Source organism: Engystomops pustulosus, chromosome 4, assembly GCF_040894005.1.
Source record: "Engystomops pustulosus chromosome 4, aEngPut4.maternal, whole genome shotgun sequence".
In the NCBI taxonomy this organism is placed as follows: Eukaryota; Metazoa; Chordata; class Amphibia; order Anura; family Leptodactylidae; genus Engystomops; species Engystomops pustulosus.
This window is the reverse complement of record NC_092414.1, coordinates 163,954,147-163,975,121: the sequence shown is the minus strand read 5'-3', so window position 1 is coordinate 163,975,121 and position 20,975 is coordinate 163,954,147. Positions and strand designations below refer to the sequence as shown.

Sequence of the window (20,975 nt, the reverse complement as noted above, 5' to 3'; positions counted from 1 at the left end):
GCATATCTCTCTTCTGTCCCTGATGTCTGCACCAGCAGTGTGACCTGTGCTCTTGTGAATCTAAGTGCAAGATGACAATTACCAGATGCCGGGTACTTTGTAGTGTAGATACTGTGATGGTGTTGGCAAGATACATTTTGTCCTCCACAGACCCCACAGACATCTGTCTTCTCATCTGACCCAAGAATGAAATCACATCCGACTTTCTAGGTAGACAAAGACACAAGAAAATGTTATACTTCAAATAACATTAGATGATTAGAAGAATATTTCACATGCATCACTTTCTATTGTTCTTTAGCAGGTCAGAATTATTGACACATGCATATTCCTAAAAATGAAAGGACATGTACTACCAGATTATCAGTGGTAGACTGTCCTATAACGGAAGCTTGAGCTTGAAATCTCACGCTTGCGCAAGAACTTCACCCTTGTGCACGGCATACCAGGGATAAGGGCGGAGGGGGGTGAATATTAAAGAACAGGCGGGGTGTGCATAATTAAAAAATAGAGGAGCCATGAGGCGCTCAGGTGATATGAGCATGAGCGTTCAGGCTAATTTACATATTTTTAAAACATTATTTTCTCTGGACTACCGGCACCCTGAATTATGCTGGAGACATTTGCATCATCACCTAGAGATAACGAGCACCCAGCATAGGACAGTCTAGCACCTATAATCTAGTGGTAGATGTCCTTTTATACGGTCATTTAAGTAATCGACCGTATATGGCGGCCATAAACTAGCCTCAAAAACAGCAGCTAGCTCACGACGCATGGTTTTGAAATGCTTTAGTAAACTTTCCAATTTGTCTTACCAGGCATTGGCCATTGATACAGATGCCATTATATTCCGTGTGGCAGGACGTTCCATCCAATACTCTGCCAAAGTTGTAATAAAAGTTCTGCCCTTGTGCCAAGCAACTTAGCTCACAGTCTCCTTGTCCTTATTAGGAAACAGAAAACCACAGAAAGGTTATTCTGAAAAATACTGCTGCACAGTAAATAAGTATTAACCGTAATTGTTTGATGACCATACTAATAAAGGATGCCAAGCTACTGAATAATATACAATGGGTTTTCTTACCACGTAGTCATATGCTTAGCCACTATTATCATGCTTATACAATACACCTTTGAATTTTGTATTTTGTTCCCTTATACTCAGGTATAATGCATAAATAAAGAAACATTCCACTATCATCACCCACTGCTCCCTTTGTCAAAATGGCCCCCTTCATTGATGGGCCCCATGGAAGCTGCCATGCATGTTACCCTACATAACACCCATGTGCTTCTTTTCTATGCTTCACTCCCACTAAATGTTTGTAAAAAGTTGATGTTTAATAAAGATGAATTGAAATATGTATTTTTTCAGGGAAAGTTCTTTTTTGTTGGATTGTGTAAAAAATGTTCAATGATTTCTTGCACTTTTACAGTAAAAGTCGACTAACTATATATCAACAGTTCTACTTATTCTGTTACAATAGTTCTAGTCCCCCAGATCTTAAGTCTGGCTTCACAAGATGGAAGTAGTAGTTAATAATAATACTACAAGTAGCTTTGCACGATCGAAACCAGTTGTGGAATTTTACACGCAGAGTTTTTTCATTTAAAGAAATGGCTCACAGACAAGGAAAATACAAAGTACATGCCCTACTGCACCTTAACAACATAGCTGCTCCTACATTTTTTAACATGGCCTTAGGGTCCCCAATGCATTACTATAGTCACAGGAAGCCATACCATTGCTGTACCAGGAATTGTGTTTCATGCCTCTTCATGGAAACTGTAGGTTTTACATATTAATTGATTTATTGTCCTTCCTCACTGAGGTTAATTCAGGAAAATATGATGGAATGAGACCTGCTGTTTTTTCAGTACATGTAAATATGATTTATTTTCAGTCTCAGTTCATTAATTTTATTATTTTATATGTCATATTAAATTGAAGTAAGACGTGATTCTGATTACACATTTTATATGAGGACAAAAAATAATAATGGACATATCCATTCGGAAATTACTCTGCAAGCTTACCGGACTGGAAAGGTACCCATTTGTGAAAATTTCCCATTAAAGGCTTGTTGTTGTAAGCAGAACACTGGAAATGTCTGAAGTCTGTCGCTCCTGACGGACAGTCCTATGTAAGAAGAGAATTATTACCTATCTCTTACAATCAATAATATTACATTGAATACTCTCCACTGGAATGTGAAGGGGAATAGACTGACCTTCATGTTACACGCCTGATACTGTCTAGTGTCTCCGGGACAATCAGGACCTGTAGGATCTCTGTTAGGAAACAGCAATGAAAAAAAAGATTAGAAATTAAAAAAAATTTCACTTAGAAGACACAACACTTCACCACTGCAACAAGAAGCATCAAAGTACACAGCATTCAGCCAACACTAAGCAAGGACCCAATGTGATTGTAAGCTAGACAGCTCCATTGTGGCGTGTACTCTATGTTATCCTATTATCTACTAGTGGAACCCAGTCTTAAATGGTATTTGGATATTGTACAGAGAGTATATTTACTTTTGGAAAATATTGGAAAATAATATAAAAACGATTACGGAGGAAAAGGATGACAGACACAAGAATCCTTCTGAAGGCAATGTAGAAGGAGATAACATTAATACAGAGTCATAACAAAGATATCTGACCAAAACAGTAATTTCAATGTCAGAACGACATAAACTTTGGATTTAGAAGTTGAAGTATTTTTATATAGCACAACAAACATTATTTGCTTGTCAGTGCATATCATGGTTAAATGAAATTTACCATCAAAACCAGATCCAGGCAGCATGACTGTGTAATCTTTATAAATTTGTTATCCATGCCCTCCTTCCTTCTAAAAGCAACTTTTAAAATTATGATAATGAGATTAGACGGCTGCAGGGCATTACCACAAACCCTTCGAAGTGCAGCTTCGCAGGCTGTTACACTGTCTCCCCTCTGCTCCGTCAACACTTCCCCTCTTACTGATGTAATCTCTCTGCCGTAGAGGAAGTTTCAGTACTCAGTGGGAGGGGGGAAGTGTTCATGCACACTGTAACAGTCTGTGAATCTGCAGCATAGAGGCTCTAGTAATATACTCCACAGCCCTTCAGGCTCATTAGCATAATTTTAAAAGTTGATTTTAGAAAGAAGGAGGCCATGGATAACAAATATAAGAATATTACCAGAGTCACAGTGCCTGGATCTATCAGTAAGTTTCTCTGGTTTATCATGCTGTATTTTGATAAAGGATTTATTTTAATCGAAAGATTATATGAAAGTGGAAAGAGTAACAGTGCAAACTCCAAGAGCCCACAGCTAGTAGTTAAAATGGTGTATTCCCATCTTGGACATGTCATAAATGTTCAATAGAAACCTCTGAGAACTTATATCTATATCCATATTGAGAATGTGGTTGCATAACTTATGCCTCATGGCTGCTTTGCTATTCTCAGAAGTTTCATTCAGTTGCATTGATGGCCACCTCTTCACTCATTGCAGTCCCACATGAAATAAGACAATATTATATTTTTTTAATGATTTGTTTTGAAATTTTTTAGTTGGTTAGCTCTCCCATGAAGAAATCTGTCACCAATGTGATCATCTGGGGTTGATAGGTCTATGGTACATGTGGGTACAGTCATGCTTGTTCGTTTTGTTAATGCCATTCTTTAAGATAAAACCAGGAGAGGATTAAAAAAAAGAAAAAATGAAAAAAAAGGAAGTGCAGTATCATCTTTATTATTTGTTTTTTTTTCCAACCCGATACTACACATATTATAATTGAGCTGAAAACTAAGAATGCTACATTTTAATAAGGCTTTAATAGCCAAATGTAATTCATGTGTAGTGCTTCACTTTATTTTTGCTATTATTATCCTTTTCATTTCTGTGCTCATAGATTAAAGGCCTAATAAGCTGATTGCTGAGGGTCTGACTGCCGAGACCCCCTTCGAATCTGAGCATAGAATTGTACAATGCATGCCAGACCTGCAGCTCGAGCAATTAGTGAGAATGGGACCTCCGTTCTCTGGACTGCTGGGGGTCCGTTCTTGTGATCGGTGGGGGTCCTAGCAGGCAGACTCTCACAATCAGCTTATTATCCCCGATCCTGTGGACAGGGAATAACCTACAAAATAACTTTAGCACACAGTGTCTTTAGTTTCATACAAAGCTATTTTTATTACTTTTTGCTTTGTCATTTGTAGAAAACAATTAAAAAACTTTCATACCTACATTTTCAATTCCTATATTTTTTGTATAAAGGAGTCCCATATATTCCAATGCAACTTGTAAATATACCTTTTAATACATTGTCTTGTACGCACTGCAGCTCCCCCTCCACACGTCCGAGAACACGGAGACCAGCTCTGCCAGGAACTCCATTCATTGCTGGACCTCAGAGGTGGACTCTGCTCAGGGCCAAACCAATGCACAAATCCTCTTTCTATTGGTGTCCTTTGAACCTAAAACAATTGTAAGTGAAACTTTTTTTAGTCTGGGGAAATAAATGCACTGAAAAACTATGGATGATGAAGACCCGATGGAATACTTGAGACCACTATGTAGTGGAAACGGGCGACCCATATATGATTTTTATCTTGGGTCCCTTCCCGCTCCAGCATCCTTTACATTTATCACACTGTTATGGGGTATTCAGCCCTCCAGGGATATAACAGTGCCCTTATCAGCCAGATCAAATTTACATTGACTTTGTTTTGAAATTCAGCTTGGGTTGTCTGCTCATAGCACATGTTTGTAAAACATAGCCCTCCAGAAAGACAGGGCCTGGATTATCGCAAAGGAGAGAAAAACATGATTCCTTCATTTCCAAAGCTTGTAAAACATGGATTTGCTTATTGAAAGACAAACAATACAAGCATGCCACAACAGAGAAAGACGCACACTGAATGACTACTACAATAATACAGCGAAATGCTCTAGTGACAGGAACATCACAATCTCAAATCCATAAAGGAACCTCTCAACCGGAAAGTCAAAAATGCAAACAGAATGTGACGGCTCTGAATATTCAGCTCTCCATCAGGATCCTATATTTGTAGCTGGAAAGTCACCCAAGTTGTAATCCAGCATAAATGGTTATTTCAAAAGGAAGATGAGATTCAACTTTTCAACTGTCTGAACTACAATAGAGAAATAAAATATGGACTCTAATGGACTTTTATGGACACAAAAAGTTGATTGACAAAGTTGAGATGTATTTGTTCACCAAGGTGTAATGAAAGGTATAAAGAGCAGCCATCATGATTCAGACCACACCAGTTGAAATGCGTTGGTTTTGTAAGTTCCAGTTTCAAATGGTGAAATAAAAGTAAAGCAAGTTTCACTATCAAATTAGTTTCCTTAGTGCTGAATCAATTTTGCACTGCTACAAGCAGCTGTCATGAATATTTATTGTAGGTGGAAGCAATTGTGGTTGTCATTCCAAATACGCATATATAGACAAGAGATTTCATGTATCTATATAGGCAATTTACTGTTTCAAATGGGAGGTTACACCCAGATTACCTATCAAGCTGCAGCTTGAAAATAGCAGACACGCCAGTCCTGAAATGTTATGTACCGGGGTGTTGAAAGGAAAGTTTATTTTTTTTGTAAGGAAGAATGCTTCACCCACCCCCAGGTCACAGGTTCTTAGTCACCTGGATAAAGCACATAGAAAATGGTGGACTTTGACAGTATTCCGATAAGTCTGCACTTTGTAATCACCTGTAAAGTCTAAGAGCTTTAAGAGGAGGATGACGTGCTCACACCTCGGGCAGCTTCCAGAAGTTATATCAATTCACTAATAAGGTTTGCTCTGCAAGGTCGGTTAAAGTCTATAGATTCTCACAAAAAGTTTTGGATACTTTAAACCACTTGGGAAAAGCTTCATCTGTATAAAACAGAGAACTAGATGCTTGGCATGTTTGTCTTGTTAGAGATGGATTGCTTTATAAATAAAACCTCTGTTTGTATTCCCTATTTCGGCATATGGAGGCCATTATTGGAGGTACCTCATTCGGAAGCCTTTACTATGCACATAGGCTTTGGCGTTTGTGTGTAGCACATGTGTCGGTGATGCTGTGTCTCTCTGTTGTTTATCTTGGACTATCTGGTGTGCAGGTAGACAGTCAAAAGTAATCATTGAAGAGGCATCAGTGCTTCTAAGAGCACACCTACCCTTTAAGCAGCTGATGTCACACATTCTTGGTCCGTTTTTGGTGCTTTTTTAAATGCACTGAAAGCACATGCGTCTTAAAATACACTGAAAATGAATGCATTTTTGCATGTTTACCATTTGTTTCATTTGTGGAAGTGTAAGCAGCTGGGAAAATGTTAATACAAGATTCAAAGCAGCCATGCCTTTTCAAACGCATGCGTTTTGCAGTGCGTTTTAAAACGCTCCAAGAACTGTCCAAGAATGCCCTGTGTGATAGCCCTAACAGTTGAACACCCAATGATCTGAAATTAAAGGCCCGTTTTATGGATCGTCATCATCCTGATTCTAAGTCCTTAAAGGAAACCTACCACTGCTCACATGATGAAATCATGCAAGCACACCACCCTGTAGGCTATTTAATCCTGATGCCGGCACATACTTTGGTTAGGCACAGCGATCTTTAGTTTAGCTAAAAAACTGATTAACTCACATATGTAAATTAGCCCTCTGGTGCTACCCCTAAGTCATCAGCCGTCTGTTGATGGCTTCCAATTGCTAATTATTCACACCTCCGTCTTTCTACCCGAGACATCACTGAGCTCTCGGCACTAATCATGCATGAGCAGACTAACTCTCGCACAGCCGGACGGTGATAAGTAAGGTTGCCCAGACTGTATACACTAAATACTACTGACCGAGTCTCCCTCGATAAATATTTCTGACAAAGTTTAACTTTTCACCTTGTTAGTCATATGTAGAGTACACTATATATGAAATATGTCTTCTGTCTCACTGGATCACATTCTGGAACTTAAACTGACATCTGAATAGCATGTAAACTGCTTGGTGTTGAAAGCTATTTTACTTCTAAATGCTTGGCTAGTCAAAAACAATCAAAAGACATGAAAACAGACAAACAAGTTTTAATACTATAACCGTATTATTAATGACTAATAGTGAAAATGGGCATCAGTTTGTGCCAGCTTAATAGTGCAGACTCAGCTTTACTGTACCTGGCTGAAGGATGGAATAATAAGGAGAACCACAACTGCATACAGAGAAGCCAAACATTGATGTGCCAACCTAGAAGGAAATTAAACCTAGTAAGTTATTGAAAATTACATACAATATGATGGTTCCTGAAACAAACATAGGGGACTACAGCATAGTAAAGTAGGGCAATGTTGGAATATATAGCCAAATGACTTACCTTTGAAAATACAAGGTACTGACAGAAAGTACCAAAGTGACTAATACTCCTTATAGAAGATTAAACACTTCTCAGTTTATTAATAGCTCCTTCTTAGTGCACTTCAGTACAGATAAGTGAAAAGAACACAAGGTAGACAATGGGGCATTTTTGGGGATTGCAAGGCTGTGACAGGTATTTAGCAGGGGATTGTGTCGCACGCTTTCATGCGACAGAAATCGGGAGGGGGGGGGGGGGGGCGTGCCGTCGGACGATCTCACCGATTTGGACTGAGCGTTGGATTTAACATTCAATTGTGTCACAATCCAATGCACTTACATACACCAGGAAGAAGAAGGTGAACTCCGGCGGACCTGATCGGGGAAGCGACATATACACGATATCGGGCGCACAATCTTAGTGAATCGTGGCACAGTGCATTGTCGTTGGATAATGCACTTTTGGTGAACAACTACGGACAGGTAAGTAAATGTGCTCCAATGTCTTGTAGTTAAGGCAGTATAGATTTTCAGTTGTTACAATCAATGTCTTGTAGCACTGTGGTTCTAAATTTGATCCAACCAATATATATATATTTGTGTATTATCATTACAACATTTACATAAAAGTAATGTTTTTAAAGAAATTACATTACCATGGGTTTTTTTCTCATTCCTATCAAGTTCTTTATTGGTCCTATCTGATTAAGTAGGACCTCCTTGTCTATGTACAAACCACAGCTCTATACATTTTATAGTGTCTGTGCTTGGTATGGCAGCTCAGCCCTGTTATTGAAAGGCATCTGGACTAAATATAAAAGGTTTCCAAAATGGGCAATACAATTCTCTACTAGCCGCAACCAGCGGTTTAATACACTAGTAAGGGAAATGGACCTACTATCAGCTCATATTGTAACCAAGACTGCTATATAGTCTTTGGTGGTGTGGAATGGGCTTCTAAAAGGAGATAAGGTGGGAATGTTAAATCCATGTAAACTATTAGAAATAAATTGGAAAATATTAGAAACATTTTCTACATGCAGTTAAGGTAAAACTATAGAAAACAGTTATGGGATGTTATCATAGAAGTAATATGATTACCATATGTTATTATTAGCAGTTGTCTGTATAAGAAGCTGAAACATGTTGAAAGCCCTTATTAACCCTGTCAGTACAGAGATGTTTGAAGATATCACTTGACCTCAGTTCCTGTAATACTCAGCCATAACAGCTTGTTAGATTGACTCAACATGAAAGAAATGTCCCTGATCAGAGAGAGATTAGACGCTAAAGGAAGTGCATGGAAAGGTGTGTACTTTGTGGTTGCCGGAATGACTGACAAGTTGATGCTATGGTGTCAGGGAGGCCCTCTGGACAGGAACCATTCAAAAACCTTAATTCCACTAAAAAGCATGAAATGCACAAAGACATTCACTTAAAAGTTTTATGTTACACTGTATGACAGACATTTACACCTCCTGCTCCACTACTCCCATGAGTTTACTCAGCATAGGTTTCCCAGTTCCCATTACCATAAAGCCTTAATGTCCATCACACTGCGATAACTGCTTAATTCCTGCTCTAAGTCCCAGTTATTATACTATATTACTGGGATAAGAACTTGTCTCTCGTAGTGATGACTTAATAATCCAATGCACCAGGTCATCACTTATGAGAAAATATAAGATTTGTACACAATGAAAGCTAAAGTGACATGTGCTCCTTGACCCGTCCCATGGTTTAGCTTTGAATCCTTATCAGAAGCAGATGTAGCTTTTCAATCCTATATGTATATATCTTACTAACCACATTACAAATAATCAGTCAATCTTGCACAACCCTGCAAAATCAGCATTCAGGGACAGAACAGAACTGGCCAATACACTGGTGAAAGAGCAGCGTTCCTTTGCTACAGGTAAAATGCAGATAAGGCACAAAGACATATATATATATACACACACATACATACATACATATAAATATATGAGAAAGTGAGAGGTGTCATTTGGGAAAACCGCTCTCTGTCATACAGGCAGATGAAGGGTGTGTGGTAAAAGCCCTGGATTTGTCTGCAGTAACCCAAGGGTTAATGCAGACATATAGTAAGCAGGAATAGTATGTTTGGTCCATGTTGGCCTCGCTAGAATAGACACCTTGGTAATGTCCGTACTGGGCCTGCTTATTATGGAGTAGGGGTAGGCTGGTAGTGGGGCCTCCATCCAGGCTTCGTTCCTGGGTTTCTGTATAGCCCACAGGTGCGGGTCACAGACCTGTCTTCACACAGCAAAGGTAACTGAGTGCCTGCTGATATTCTGCTGGCCAAGAGCGTGTGCCAGGCAGCCTGGTACATGTATAGTTAGGTGCTGTTAATGTATTAGGCAGTGCCCAGCCGGGCAGGGTTTATTCTTTTGTATTTTATACGTACCTAAGCCGAGGCTGAATTTGTGTTATTTACAAGAAGTGAGAATAAACACTTGATTTTTGGACTTTAACTCTGCGTGTGTCCCTGCTTCCTGCACTGCTACAAAGCATCTACCAGAGCAATTCCCCACAATATAATATATTATATATATATATATATAATATAATATATTATATATATATATATATATATATATATATATATATATATATATATATATATATATATATAAATTAAACAGTGTCGGCTCCAGGTTTCAGTAGGCCTCTGGCGACAGAACCTCAGTAGGCCTCTTTGTAGAAACTTACATGGCGGAATTAAGAATTCAGAAACTAAATCAGTCTCCTGTTCCCTAAAATATTACGAAGTTTATCAAACAAAATAGTCACCTCATGGGTATTTTATATAAAGCCCCCCTCACTCCCTATGGATTCAGTAGATACAGCCCCCCTCATCCCCATGGATTCCTTATGTACAGCCTTATGTGGGCACCCAGCAGCTGTGAGCCCCGGCACTTGCTCGGGTATGCCCAGTGCTGGTGCCGGCCCTGACCATAAAAGAGCTATATACTGTGTAGTTACATGTATGAGACCACCCAGGTTCAGTGTACCACACACTCCAAAGAATAAAATAAAAAGCTTTCACCATCTCGATTACACTACTGACATCATAAAATGGAAACATCCAAAGCCCTGGTGTCATTTTATCTGCTTTGGATCAGAGGCAGCAAACACGCACGTAGTCCTAGTGTGGTTATATAGAGGCGACTACACATTATACATGACGTGCGTTTACAATGGATAAGAATAGAATGTTCCTTCTGCTTGTACAGGTAATGAGTCAACATCAAAGTTACTATTTAAAATCCTATTTGTGAGGTTTTATGTTTACGTAGTATTACATGACAAGCGACTAGGTGTGGATTTCTGTGGACAGATCAATCATCTTTCTCACCCCTATAGCAGTGTGTGTTCACCAACCAGGATAATGCAAACAAGACCAAAAAGCTGAGACTTCTACAATGTCTACATTCCTCTGAAGTGATAACTAGTCAGATAACAAACATGGGACTTCTAGGTGTCATTTATGGAAAAAAGAAAAAAAATGTCAGGATCTGATCTGATTGTCTATCCTCTTTTAACCTTTGTATCACATTCCCATTTCTGTCATGGAGATCTGGTTTCTTGAATGTATTGTTCTTGAATTAAATAACCAATTATCAGTTACATTCATATAATACAGCCTAAGAAGAACAACAACACATGAGAAATTCTAATGTGACGTTATTTAAAGGAAAACAAAAGCAAGAATGGTAAACCAGGGACACTTACTCATAGATTATCAATGGCATTATTTCTTCTAAAATCAATCTGGAAAATTATGCCAATGAGCCAGAAGGGCTCTGAAGGGCATTACCAGTGCCCCTTCGTACTGTATCTTCACAAACTTTTACATGTGCAATAGGACTTCCCCCCTCCCAATATGTGCTGAAATTTCCTTAGCTGCAATGAGACTACATCAGGCAGAGGGAAAGTGCTGAGGGAGCAGTGGGGAATGTGACACAGAGCACAGAGGGGCGCTGGTAACGTTACCCAGAGCCCTTCTGGCTCATTTGCATATTTTTTACATTTTATTTTAGAAGAAAGGAGACTATGGATAATAATTAAAAGAAGATTACCACAGTATCAGCCCTGGTTTATTATGCTTTATTTTGATGGAAGATTTCCTTTAATTAACAAAAACTAGGCCAAACTGCAAAAGAGTGTCTGAAAGATTAAGTACAGCCTAAGGCTGCTTTCACACAAACAAATGCTACACCCGAGCCGGGGCCTGGATGTAGCATACGTTCAGATGGATTGTTGGAATGTCTCTGCTTTTGCTGGGGGTAGGGGTGCACAATAAGAGGGGGAGCTGCTGTTGAACCCCTATTGTACACCGGATGAATAAAGCAGCCAGTCGCACATGTGGCGGATGCTCTGCTATCACAATGGTGCTGAGCGCTGTACTCGCCTATATCTGCCAGCCCATACAGATAAATACAGCAGTCGGCACATGTGGGTCTGGCTTTTTTATTGATCTGGGGTACAACAGAAACCCTATTCTTGTGATCCATCAGGGTGCCATTACTGAGACCTCCACAGATCATCAAGTTATTCCATATCGTGTGGATAGGGGCTAATGTGTTTTCACTGGTCAACCCATTTAAAGAAGAAAAGTAAAATCTTAAGTAAAATCTAATACTAATACTGATTAACTGTTCATCAGCTAGTCTGACCACCTCTATAATAGCAGGGGCTTTGACAGTTTACTGAGAAAACACATGACAAATTCTATTGTATCTTTATTTAATTAAAGCATGACTGACAAGTTCCCTGGCCAAAAATAGTTTTAGCACAGTTGGTGACAACCTTTGACAACAATTAAAAGGATACATATATGCTGCTGGCTTCCTCCTAACCCAAGTTACATCCTGACACATCTATCACCACAATCTGTAAAATCCACTCCAGCTTCTCCTAAAGTAGCCAGAGCAGCTTCCAGAGCAGCTAGAAGCAGAGTAGACCAGAGCAGCTTCCCTCATTTCCCATGATGCTAAGCTATCCTAACAAGCACTAGTACAAACAGCCCAGCCAATTAGGACACAGACTATCAGGCTGAAGCCTCTACACAGACATCCAGTGCAGAGAAAGACATGGAAGACACAGAGCTAAAAGCACAGATCACTGGACACTTAAATCCTGTACTGAATATACTGTATTTCACTAAACAAAGTATCCTAATTGTTTTTCACATCACAGATATGACCCCCAAGCCAACTGATAAATTCAATGTTAGTTTTGGATACTCATATCCATACTAACATGCATTACAGTTACAATGACCTATACACAGAGATTATTACACACACACATGCACTTTTACACAGAAAAAAATTGTATTAAGATACAGATATGTCTACTGTGGACTACCTGCAATATGTGTAGGCTTTCACCCTAGCACAGAGTTTGCAGTCAGAGGAAGCTCAGGATATTGCTCAGTTCTTGTTTAAAACAACATATCCTGGACTTTTTGGGACTAATGGAGAAGCTTTTGCTTCCGGAACCACAATTCTTCCTTTTCAGGGTATCCTCGAGTGAAGCTACAGCACATTTCTTGACTTTCTACTGTACTGGTGTCCTCAGGATACGATTGAAAGCTGTGGCAGTATTAATTTATATAAGTTTAATTCATATTACCTGGCTCCCTGCCAGCAGCATGGGGAAAGTCCTAGGGGAAGGGGCAGCTGCTGAATTGGGAATACCCCTTTAAGAAGAGAGGGCCGGGCAAGAGGACAGGGAATGTGACCTTTACTTTGGCCTCTCCTCTTGCTCCACCTCCTCCATCCCTCTCTCTATTTCTTATTTGATCACCCTACACTATTCGGCTCCCAGCAGTGAGCCAATGGCTGATTTAACTCCGCCCCTTTACAGCTGACTCTGCCCTTGAACGGAGACATCCTCTAATACATTTAATGGGGAGCAGTTCTGGAGCCAGAAAAACTGTCTCTTTTAAGTGAGATGAGCCAGCTCACTAAAGAGAGCCAGACTTCCTATCACTATTATCCAGCTCCCTTGCCCCTCCCCACTTCCTGTCACGTGTATTGAGCAGGCAGGGGAGGGAGATGATGTGAAAGAGGTAGAATGCACGAGGAGACACAGGCACACAGGCTGCTGCAGCTGCCCCTCCCTCAGGACTCACCACATGCTGCTGGCAGGGAACCAGTTAATGTGAATTAAACTTACATGAAGTATTGAAATGATTCAGAATGTTGACAAAGGCATTTTTAACAGAGCCTCTTTTCTCCTTTACATCATACTTCTATTCTAACCCCCCTCCTTCTCTTCACTTCCCCAAATGTACTCCTGTCTAAGCCTAGAGAAAAGGGAATGGAGTGCAGAGCAGGAATATGGATGATACAAGATTCTTTATTAAATTGAGCAGTTGCAGAGGGAGGAGGTGGATTGTGTGTGGGAACATGAGAGCAGACTGTAGACAGGAGAGACCAGACATGCTCCTCAGCTCCTGCATAGCCCCTCCCCTTTGCATCTCCTGTCTCACAGTACAATTTCTTCATGACAACCAGAGTGGAAGGTTAAAGGAAAAGTAGCTCAGGCAGGCAGAAAGCAGAAGATTAGCAGACAAACGGCTACAATAAGCTAATATATTTTAGAAAAATGTTAGATTTCAGTTATAACTGCTATAGAAAAAAAAAGCAAAGCACTTGCCTCTGTAAACAATAAGAGACACATAACTGACCGGAGACAGTTTGGGACAACAGGAGCTTCGGTGAAGGCAAGTTCATTTTTGTTTCCTTTACTATTTTTGTTTAAACTCGGACAACCCCTTTAATTGATCATCAGTAAACCAATCAGTGCCCATTTCTATTATAGCAGAAGCTTAGTTTCTATTATAGCAGAAGCTTTGGTTCTATTATAGCAGAAGCTTTGGAAGTTTTCTGTTCTGGAGAATCTAGAGAAAAGACATCATCAATTAACTTAGAGAAGCAAATGTTACTACCCATCAATTTAGGAAGGGTTATAAGGCTATTTCTAAACAATTTGAAGTCCGCCATTGTACAGTAACAAGTGTTAAGAAATATAAGACATCCCAAGAGTGGATGTTCCATTATTTTCATTCCAATGCTAGACCGTGCAAATGTTCTGAGAAATAGCAAAAAATCCAGGAGCTGCATTGAAGACTCTACTGGCCTCAGAGTGTGGAATGTACAAATGTAGGATAGTACACCTAAAAAAAGATAGCAAGGAAGGGTTTCCAGAAGGAAGCCTCTGCCTTCAAATAAGAACAGGGCAGCATGGCTATAGTTAAATCACAAAAATTCAGTCATGAGGTGGGGTAGCTTGACTGCTTGGTCAAGCTCCACCTACATCCTTGACTGCACCCTAGGCAGGAATAAAATTATTTTTTTAGACATACAGCAACATTGATAAGATATAAGAAGACCTCCTGTATAATTCCAAATAGTGGGATACTGTTTGTGGGATTGGGGGTTAATGAGTTTGCAGGTTCCCTTTAAAAAACTTTGAAAAAGTTAACACAATTATTTAAAAATGGACAAAGGCATGAAAAATGTTATAAAAGATTGCACCAGACTGCCTGAAAGTACCTATGTAAAGCATTATTAGCGTTATTCGCCTTATTTTTTATTTTTAATACTGACTTTTACGTTGGTTAAGTCTCTTATATTTGGGTACCAAACACGATGCATTTAATGTGCTAGAAGCAGAGACATGATGCCAGTACCACTTCCTGCCACTGCCCGAGGCTGGGGCTACACAAAAGATTCCGCTGGTTTGGTTTAGAAGTTACAGGATTCCAAATAGGAGAAAATGTATGTGTTAGAACAATATTTTTCTGGCTTTATGTTGCATTGCCCCCAGCCTTACAAAATAATCAATGAATACAGTTTGTACCAAAAAGTTAAAGCCACCCCACAAATCTGGTGTCCAATTTCCAAGACAAAGTTTGTCAATTTTTTCTTTAGAAGAAAACATTATGGCAAGTTACTGTTTGAGAGGATGTGATGCATGTAACATAAACCATTTTAATCTTTAGATTGGTATCCAATTAACAAATTTAGGGGCAGGAAAATCTTCAAAGTATAAAAAAAAAAAAATCAGACAGAATTTTCTCTAGAAATATAGGTCTTTGATCTAACTATTTAAGGTGTTAAGGGAAGGAGAGACAAAATTTCATATTATCTTTACAACACTTTTGCTATCATGTAGTTGTTATTCTTTAATTGAATACATTTCAGAAAGTAAAAATATATAGGGGGATTAATCGCATTCAAAGATCGCTGCAACCAAAATTTCCAGTGTTGTGTCTAATTTATCCCTGGAATCTAGATGTTGATGATTAAAAAAGTCCCAATTTCACAAAACATCAACATAGACTTGTATACCAGATTCAAGATCCTCTAACATAAATAAAACAAGACCAACAACACCCCCCCCCCCCAAAAAAATGACAGACTAAAGATAAATGACCCTCTATAGTGAAGCTCTATCTGACATCTATCTGCCCAGAGATGCCTATGCACATACCTGGAGATATTGCTGCAGGATACAACAATATTGAATTAAATGACATGTACAACAAAGAAAGACTATGTGGTGTCCCACCTTGTAATAATTACTAATTAACTAGTATTTTTCACGTTCTGCATCATTTGTCCAGATGTAACCCCTCACACATGTCACTGACATTAGTCATCATTAGGGCCTGTTGTTATTGTGTCTTCACAATAGACTGGAATAAAGGACTAAATTAGCCCTAGGAGCAGAGACCTTCCAACAAGGCCAATTAGGACCCGTCACAGAAAGCAGGATTTTATGTCAGTAAAATTACTCACATTTAAGGCAGAATGTTTACAGAAGAAAAATAGCTCATTTCCTTCCATAAAACACACATGTTCCTCAGCAGACAATATAAACACCTGGAGGCACAAGATATGACAAGTATCTATTGACCCAAGATGTGAGTGGATCCATCATCATGAAGATGATGGAGGGAAATCATTTCTAAAGCTTGTTCCTGACATTTCGGCTGAGTACAAGTTGAAAGTAGGTGACACAGGTAAGAAGGTCATTTCATGACTTGCACAGGTTAACCCTTTGTAATGTCCACTAGCCCCATGCACGTTCATAGTTTAGATTTCTTGTCAGCATCTATAAAAAGTGAAACTATTTATTAGTAACACAACTATTATATTTATTTTATATCTTTATGGTGATATGGCTAAAAATGTGTGCAAAAAGATTATCCAAATGAGCAACACAAATGCAAACATAGTGAATTAACAACTGGAAATTTTATATCTTGTACATAATCTTCTTTCTAGTTTGTTAACCAGTTGTGTGCACAGTTGTGTGTGTCAGTTAGCAGATTGGGTCAAGAATGGGATGCATCCGATCTCATACTGTAGGCTAGTCTTAAGGACTATAATTATATCTTTGAAACTTATAAAGTAGTGGGATGATTTTTGGAGGAGTAAAGCTACATTCACACTACCGTATGGACGTCAATGGGCGCACGGCGCCCTATGGGAGCGGTACGGTGCAGCACACGTGCGGCACCGTACCGCTCCGTACCCCGGAAAAAGATAGGACATGTCCTATCCTTCTCCGTAGTACGGCGCCGTGCGCAATAACTTCCTATGGAGAGGGGCGGGGGTGAGCTGCGCTCACCTCCTCCTCTCCCCGTGCACTGCCGCTGCCCACTATGGTACGGTATGGGCGGGCAACGGCAGTGTGAATGTAGCCTAAGAGCGACTGAAGACACACATGGTGTCTTATTCATACGAGAATGAAGGGCACAAAAAAAAAGGGGGGGGGGAGAAGTAAATAAATTACAAAGAAAAAAAAATAGAAATACAAAGTGTACCAGTAGTATCCGTACCGTCACCCCTCTCTTTCCTCTTGTGTCTTTCCCCTGTCCAGTGTCGCATTTCGGTTTAGTATGAAATGTTATTATCCGGGAAGTCTTTACGGGAAGAGATGATATGTAGAAAACGATAAAAAGGATGTACGCAGACCAATATTGTTAAATTCTTGGACTTTATTCAGGACAATGTATGTTAATTTACCTGTGAAACTGTGTTAAAAGTTGTAACGGTTTGTATGTTGATTAATTCAAAAACCAATAAAAAGACAATTTTATTACTAGTAGTGTTCTACTACTTATTACCATGTAATAAGTAGTAGAAACCACCAATGAAACAGTTACATGAAATGAGTACTAAGAGTCAATAGATTCCCTGCACTGTGCTGAAAGTGTACTGTGCTGAGAATAGAAGGTGCGGGAGGGGGTGCAGAGGGGTAAATGACACAGCATGTTAGATGACCTTGTACTCCTTTCTCCTCTGTGAGCAGGACAACTCAGTGAGCAACGACTCTTTCTCATAAGAGAAATCAGCACTGCCAGGAGAAAGTTGGGGTGGATTTAGGCTAAAATGAGGAGTATAGTAAAGAAACTGCTGCACATAGGTAATCAAGATAATAGGCAAAGTTGTTCAACACCCCAAGAGCTATTGATTTGTAAAGAGCTATTGATTTGTAAAGAGCTATTGATTTGTAAAAAAAAAAAAAAGTCAGAGTTGCGCTCCAATTTTTTTTCATCTTCTTGGGGGGATTTCTGCTGTCAAATAGGTCACAATAAAAACAGCTGGTTCTGTGGCTTGTTTGTATTTGTACTAAAAAATTACACCTTGATTCCAAGGTGCCAAAAAGTGCAATGACAAATCTATGGCAATTAATATACAGTGTTACACCCTCCTGTGGATCTTCCATGTATTGCAAGTTAGCAAAGACAAAGCTAACAAAAATCACAGAATACCAGTGCGGCTTAATCCCACATCATGTTATCATACTTGGTGTTAAGAGGGCTTCCTTTCAAGGTAACAAGAGGAGGCATGGTTTTCCAGTTAACACCTTTGCATAGTTCCCAGAATTCCCTAGTGGAGCATCTATGACTTTGAGTCTCCACACTCCTATTCGGTGGCCTTGATTGGCAAACTCTCCTTAAGTAGAACTCTTACCTTCTGACCCTAGAATACCAGTCATACATTCACAAAAACATTCCCATCACCAGACCACATGGATTGCATCACCTTAACATACACATAAAACTACATAAAGCCGGGGACACATGGAGATAATCGCTTCATTGCCCACAGTGATTTATAGACGCGGCACGGTGTCTGGGGTTTATGTCCGAATACAAATTTTGCATCTAAAAGACCATCTACAGGCAGAAGGAAGATTTTACTATGGCGGGACTTGCTGCGGACAGTATGCAGAGATTTCACCTGAGTATCCGGGCAAGGATGGTCAAGACAATGGCTCAGTGTTTACCAGTAGTTGCAAAGAAAAATTAACATTTTACACCTATGTACAAACTTGTCATCAATTTGCTAAGTTAGAGCAATGTAATCCACATGGTGTATCATGACAAGGAACCACAGTTACTTGATTAGACCCTCCATGATACAAGCATGTAAAGCTGTAATAAAACGTACAGTCTGGTTATGCCAAGTACTGTAATATGAGCGTGGTCAGTGCTGGCCTCAGTCCTGACGTTTGTTGATGTGTGTCACTATAACTGATGGTCATGGTGACTTATAGCTCATTGGTTTTGGCAGAGCAGCCTACCCGGAGTGACACCCTATACCCAGGTAATCTCTGCAAATCCCTGAATAATGCACATGGCATGTAGTGCACAGAGAACACAGCTGTCACTCCATTCATTCATTCCTCATTCTCCTTCTGCAACTTTAGTAAATTATGGTATTACCATAAAATATATGGCGGACCATTAGAGTTAACCTTTTCATTGCCAATAAATAAGTCATAGATTAGGTTATCCATGTGCAAGTACAAATTAAACTCTATTTACATCTCAATGTACACCAAAGTATAGTTAAAGGGCTCCCATTGCAGCAATGTTTAATTACTAGTGCTAAGGTAAACCAAGCTGATAGATCTAATCCTGTCATTTCTACTTGTCTTATTTGCCTAAAAAGTTATGTAATAGAAACAATGAACTCAATCAGTCAAGAGTCATTTATACATCAAACATCATGAGCTTTTTATTAAATTATCCAAAATATCAATGTGAACAAAAGTCACATGTCCGTTATACAACAGTAGCAAAAGTTTTCCAAACTCCATTATTTCGGAAACAGAATTGTAGATGGATCAAGATGGCTTATAAAGTGTAACTGCAAAAAATATAGCACATCTTCAATTTGTCATCCCTAAATTTGTACCTATAGAGCACATTCATTTTCAAGATCTTTACATCTAAAAATTTGATACTAATCCTCAATATCCATTTGTTGGTGGTCCAGACACTTGGTATATCCAAGATCACCAGCAGCCAAGAGCAGTGGGGGTGCCAATTGTTTAATCCCCCCTAATCTGATACTGGTGACCAACCCTTAGGATAAGCACCAATATCAATTTTCCAGAAATTCCCTTTTAACAACACATTAGACATATTTATCACCACACACAAGGGTATTTACAAATGTATTTTTAAAGCTTTGTGTTGTAATTCATAACATGGTATAGCCTTTAGTCCACCCTTGGGTAGGACTATTGCCTTGGGTTCAGTCAGTAACACTGAATATAGCTATCCAGAAACACAGGAGAGGTTTTATGTAGAGCATAGGCTTCCAGTACACCTTATGGCTATGAACCCCCTGTATTTTGTGTCAGGACATATTGCAAGGCAACTGAACAACAATTGGGTTAAATTATGGGATGTATATCTTCATGATAATGATTCATATATGTACAAATCGGTGGACCAATAGATTTTGTTTCACAAATAATTTTAAGAATTTTAATTAAAGCATTCTATATAATAGTTGTATAATCTATAGCCTTGCAGGCTGATATTATTCTATATAAACACAGATTTCCAGGTGTATACCCCTGGGGTGCAGGAGGTGAATATATTAGTAACATGTATTTTCTGCAGACTATTGCACATTACATATACACAACACACTGATACATTGTTACACACTTTGCCAATGAAGTGTGTGCTGGACATGGTCTTACCTGCAGCTAGGAAGCATCCTCCTGCCTGGTGGTGGTGCAGGGGTTAAATCACATGAAACCAGCTCTCAGAGAAAGTGAATGGATAGAAAGGTAAGTGGTCCCAGGGTCCAGTTCTGATCAGGGCAGTGTGTGGGTGCCCTGTGGCACTGGCACAGCCATGGTCATGACTCCCTGCTCTAGCCCATGGCTCTGCAGCTCAGTACAGCCCGCCTGCTCTAGGAATAGTAGAGCCAGACAAGTCAGATGCAGGGAGATGAGAGGAATGACGGAGAAGTGCACAAGAAGGGCTGAGAGAGCTGAAGCTCTGCCCTCCCGCCCTCACACACCCTCTCACTAGCCGAGGTGTCCTGGGCTGTGCGCACACGTGCTGCTTCCTGCTTACCTGTCAGGGGCCCCCCCAGCCCACATAATGGGGGGCTTCCATGCTCCACTGACTGAACCCTACATGACTGGATTCATGGAGTAAACAAGAGACTCACCACAGCTTTATTACTACAGGAGATTTAGGACTTAGGTTTTCTATGGTCTTGTAGGTGACTGCAATGTGACTTTTTGGTAAATTCTTTCATTT

The 20,975-nt window shown here is 39.6% G+C and overlaps 1 protein-coding gene across 1 annotated transcript in view; it reads right to left on the bottom strand.

Moving 5' to 3' along the window:
• LOC140127565 (ADAMTS-like protein 5) overlaps nt 1-20,700 on the bottom strand; it is a 36,709-nt gene extending 16,009 nt beyond the window's left edge. The window contains exons 1-7 of the mRNA XM_072148404.1: nt 20,405-20,700; nt 7,183-7,252; nt 4,309-4,472; nt 2,235-2,295; nt 2,041-2,143; nt 819-946; nt 83-206 (exon numbers count right to left, since the gene is read on the bottom strand). Of these exons, the coding sequence (XP_072004505.1) occupies nt 83-206; nt 819-946; nt 2,041-2,143; nt 2,235-2,295; nt 4,309-4,472; nt 7,183-7,252; nt 20,405-20,421 (667 nt within the window). The 5' untranslated portion in view covers nt 20,422-20,700. The remainder of the gene's footprint in view (nt 1-82; nt 207-818; nt 947-2,040; nt 2,144-2,234; nt 2,296-4,308; nt 4,473-7,182; nt 7,253-20,404) is intronic.
• Between the last annotated feature and the right edge of the window lie 275 nt (nt 20,701-20,975).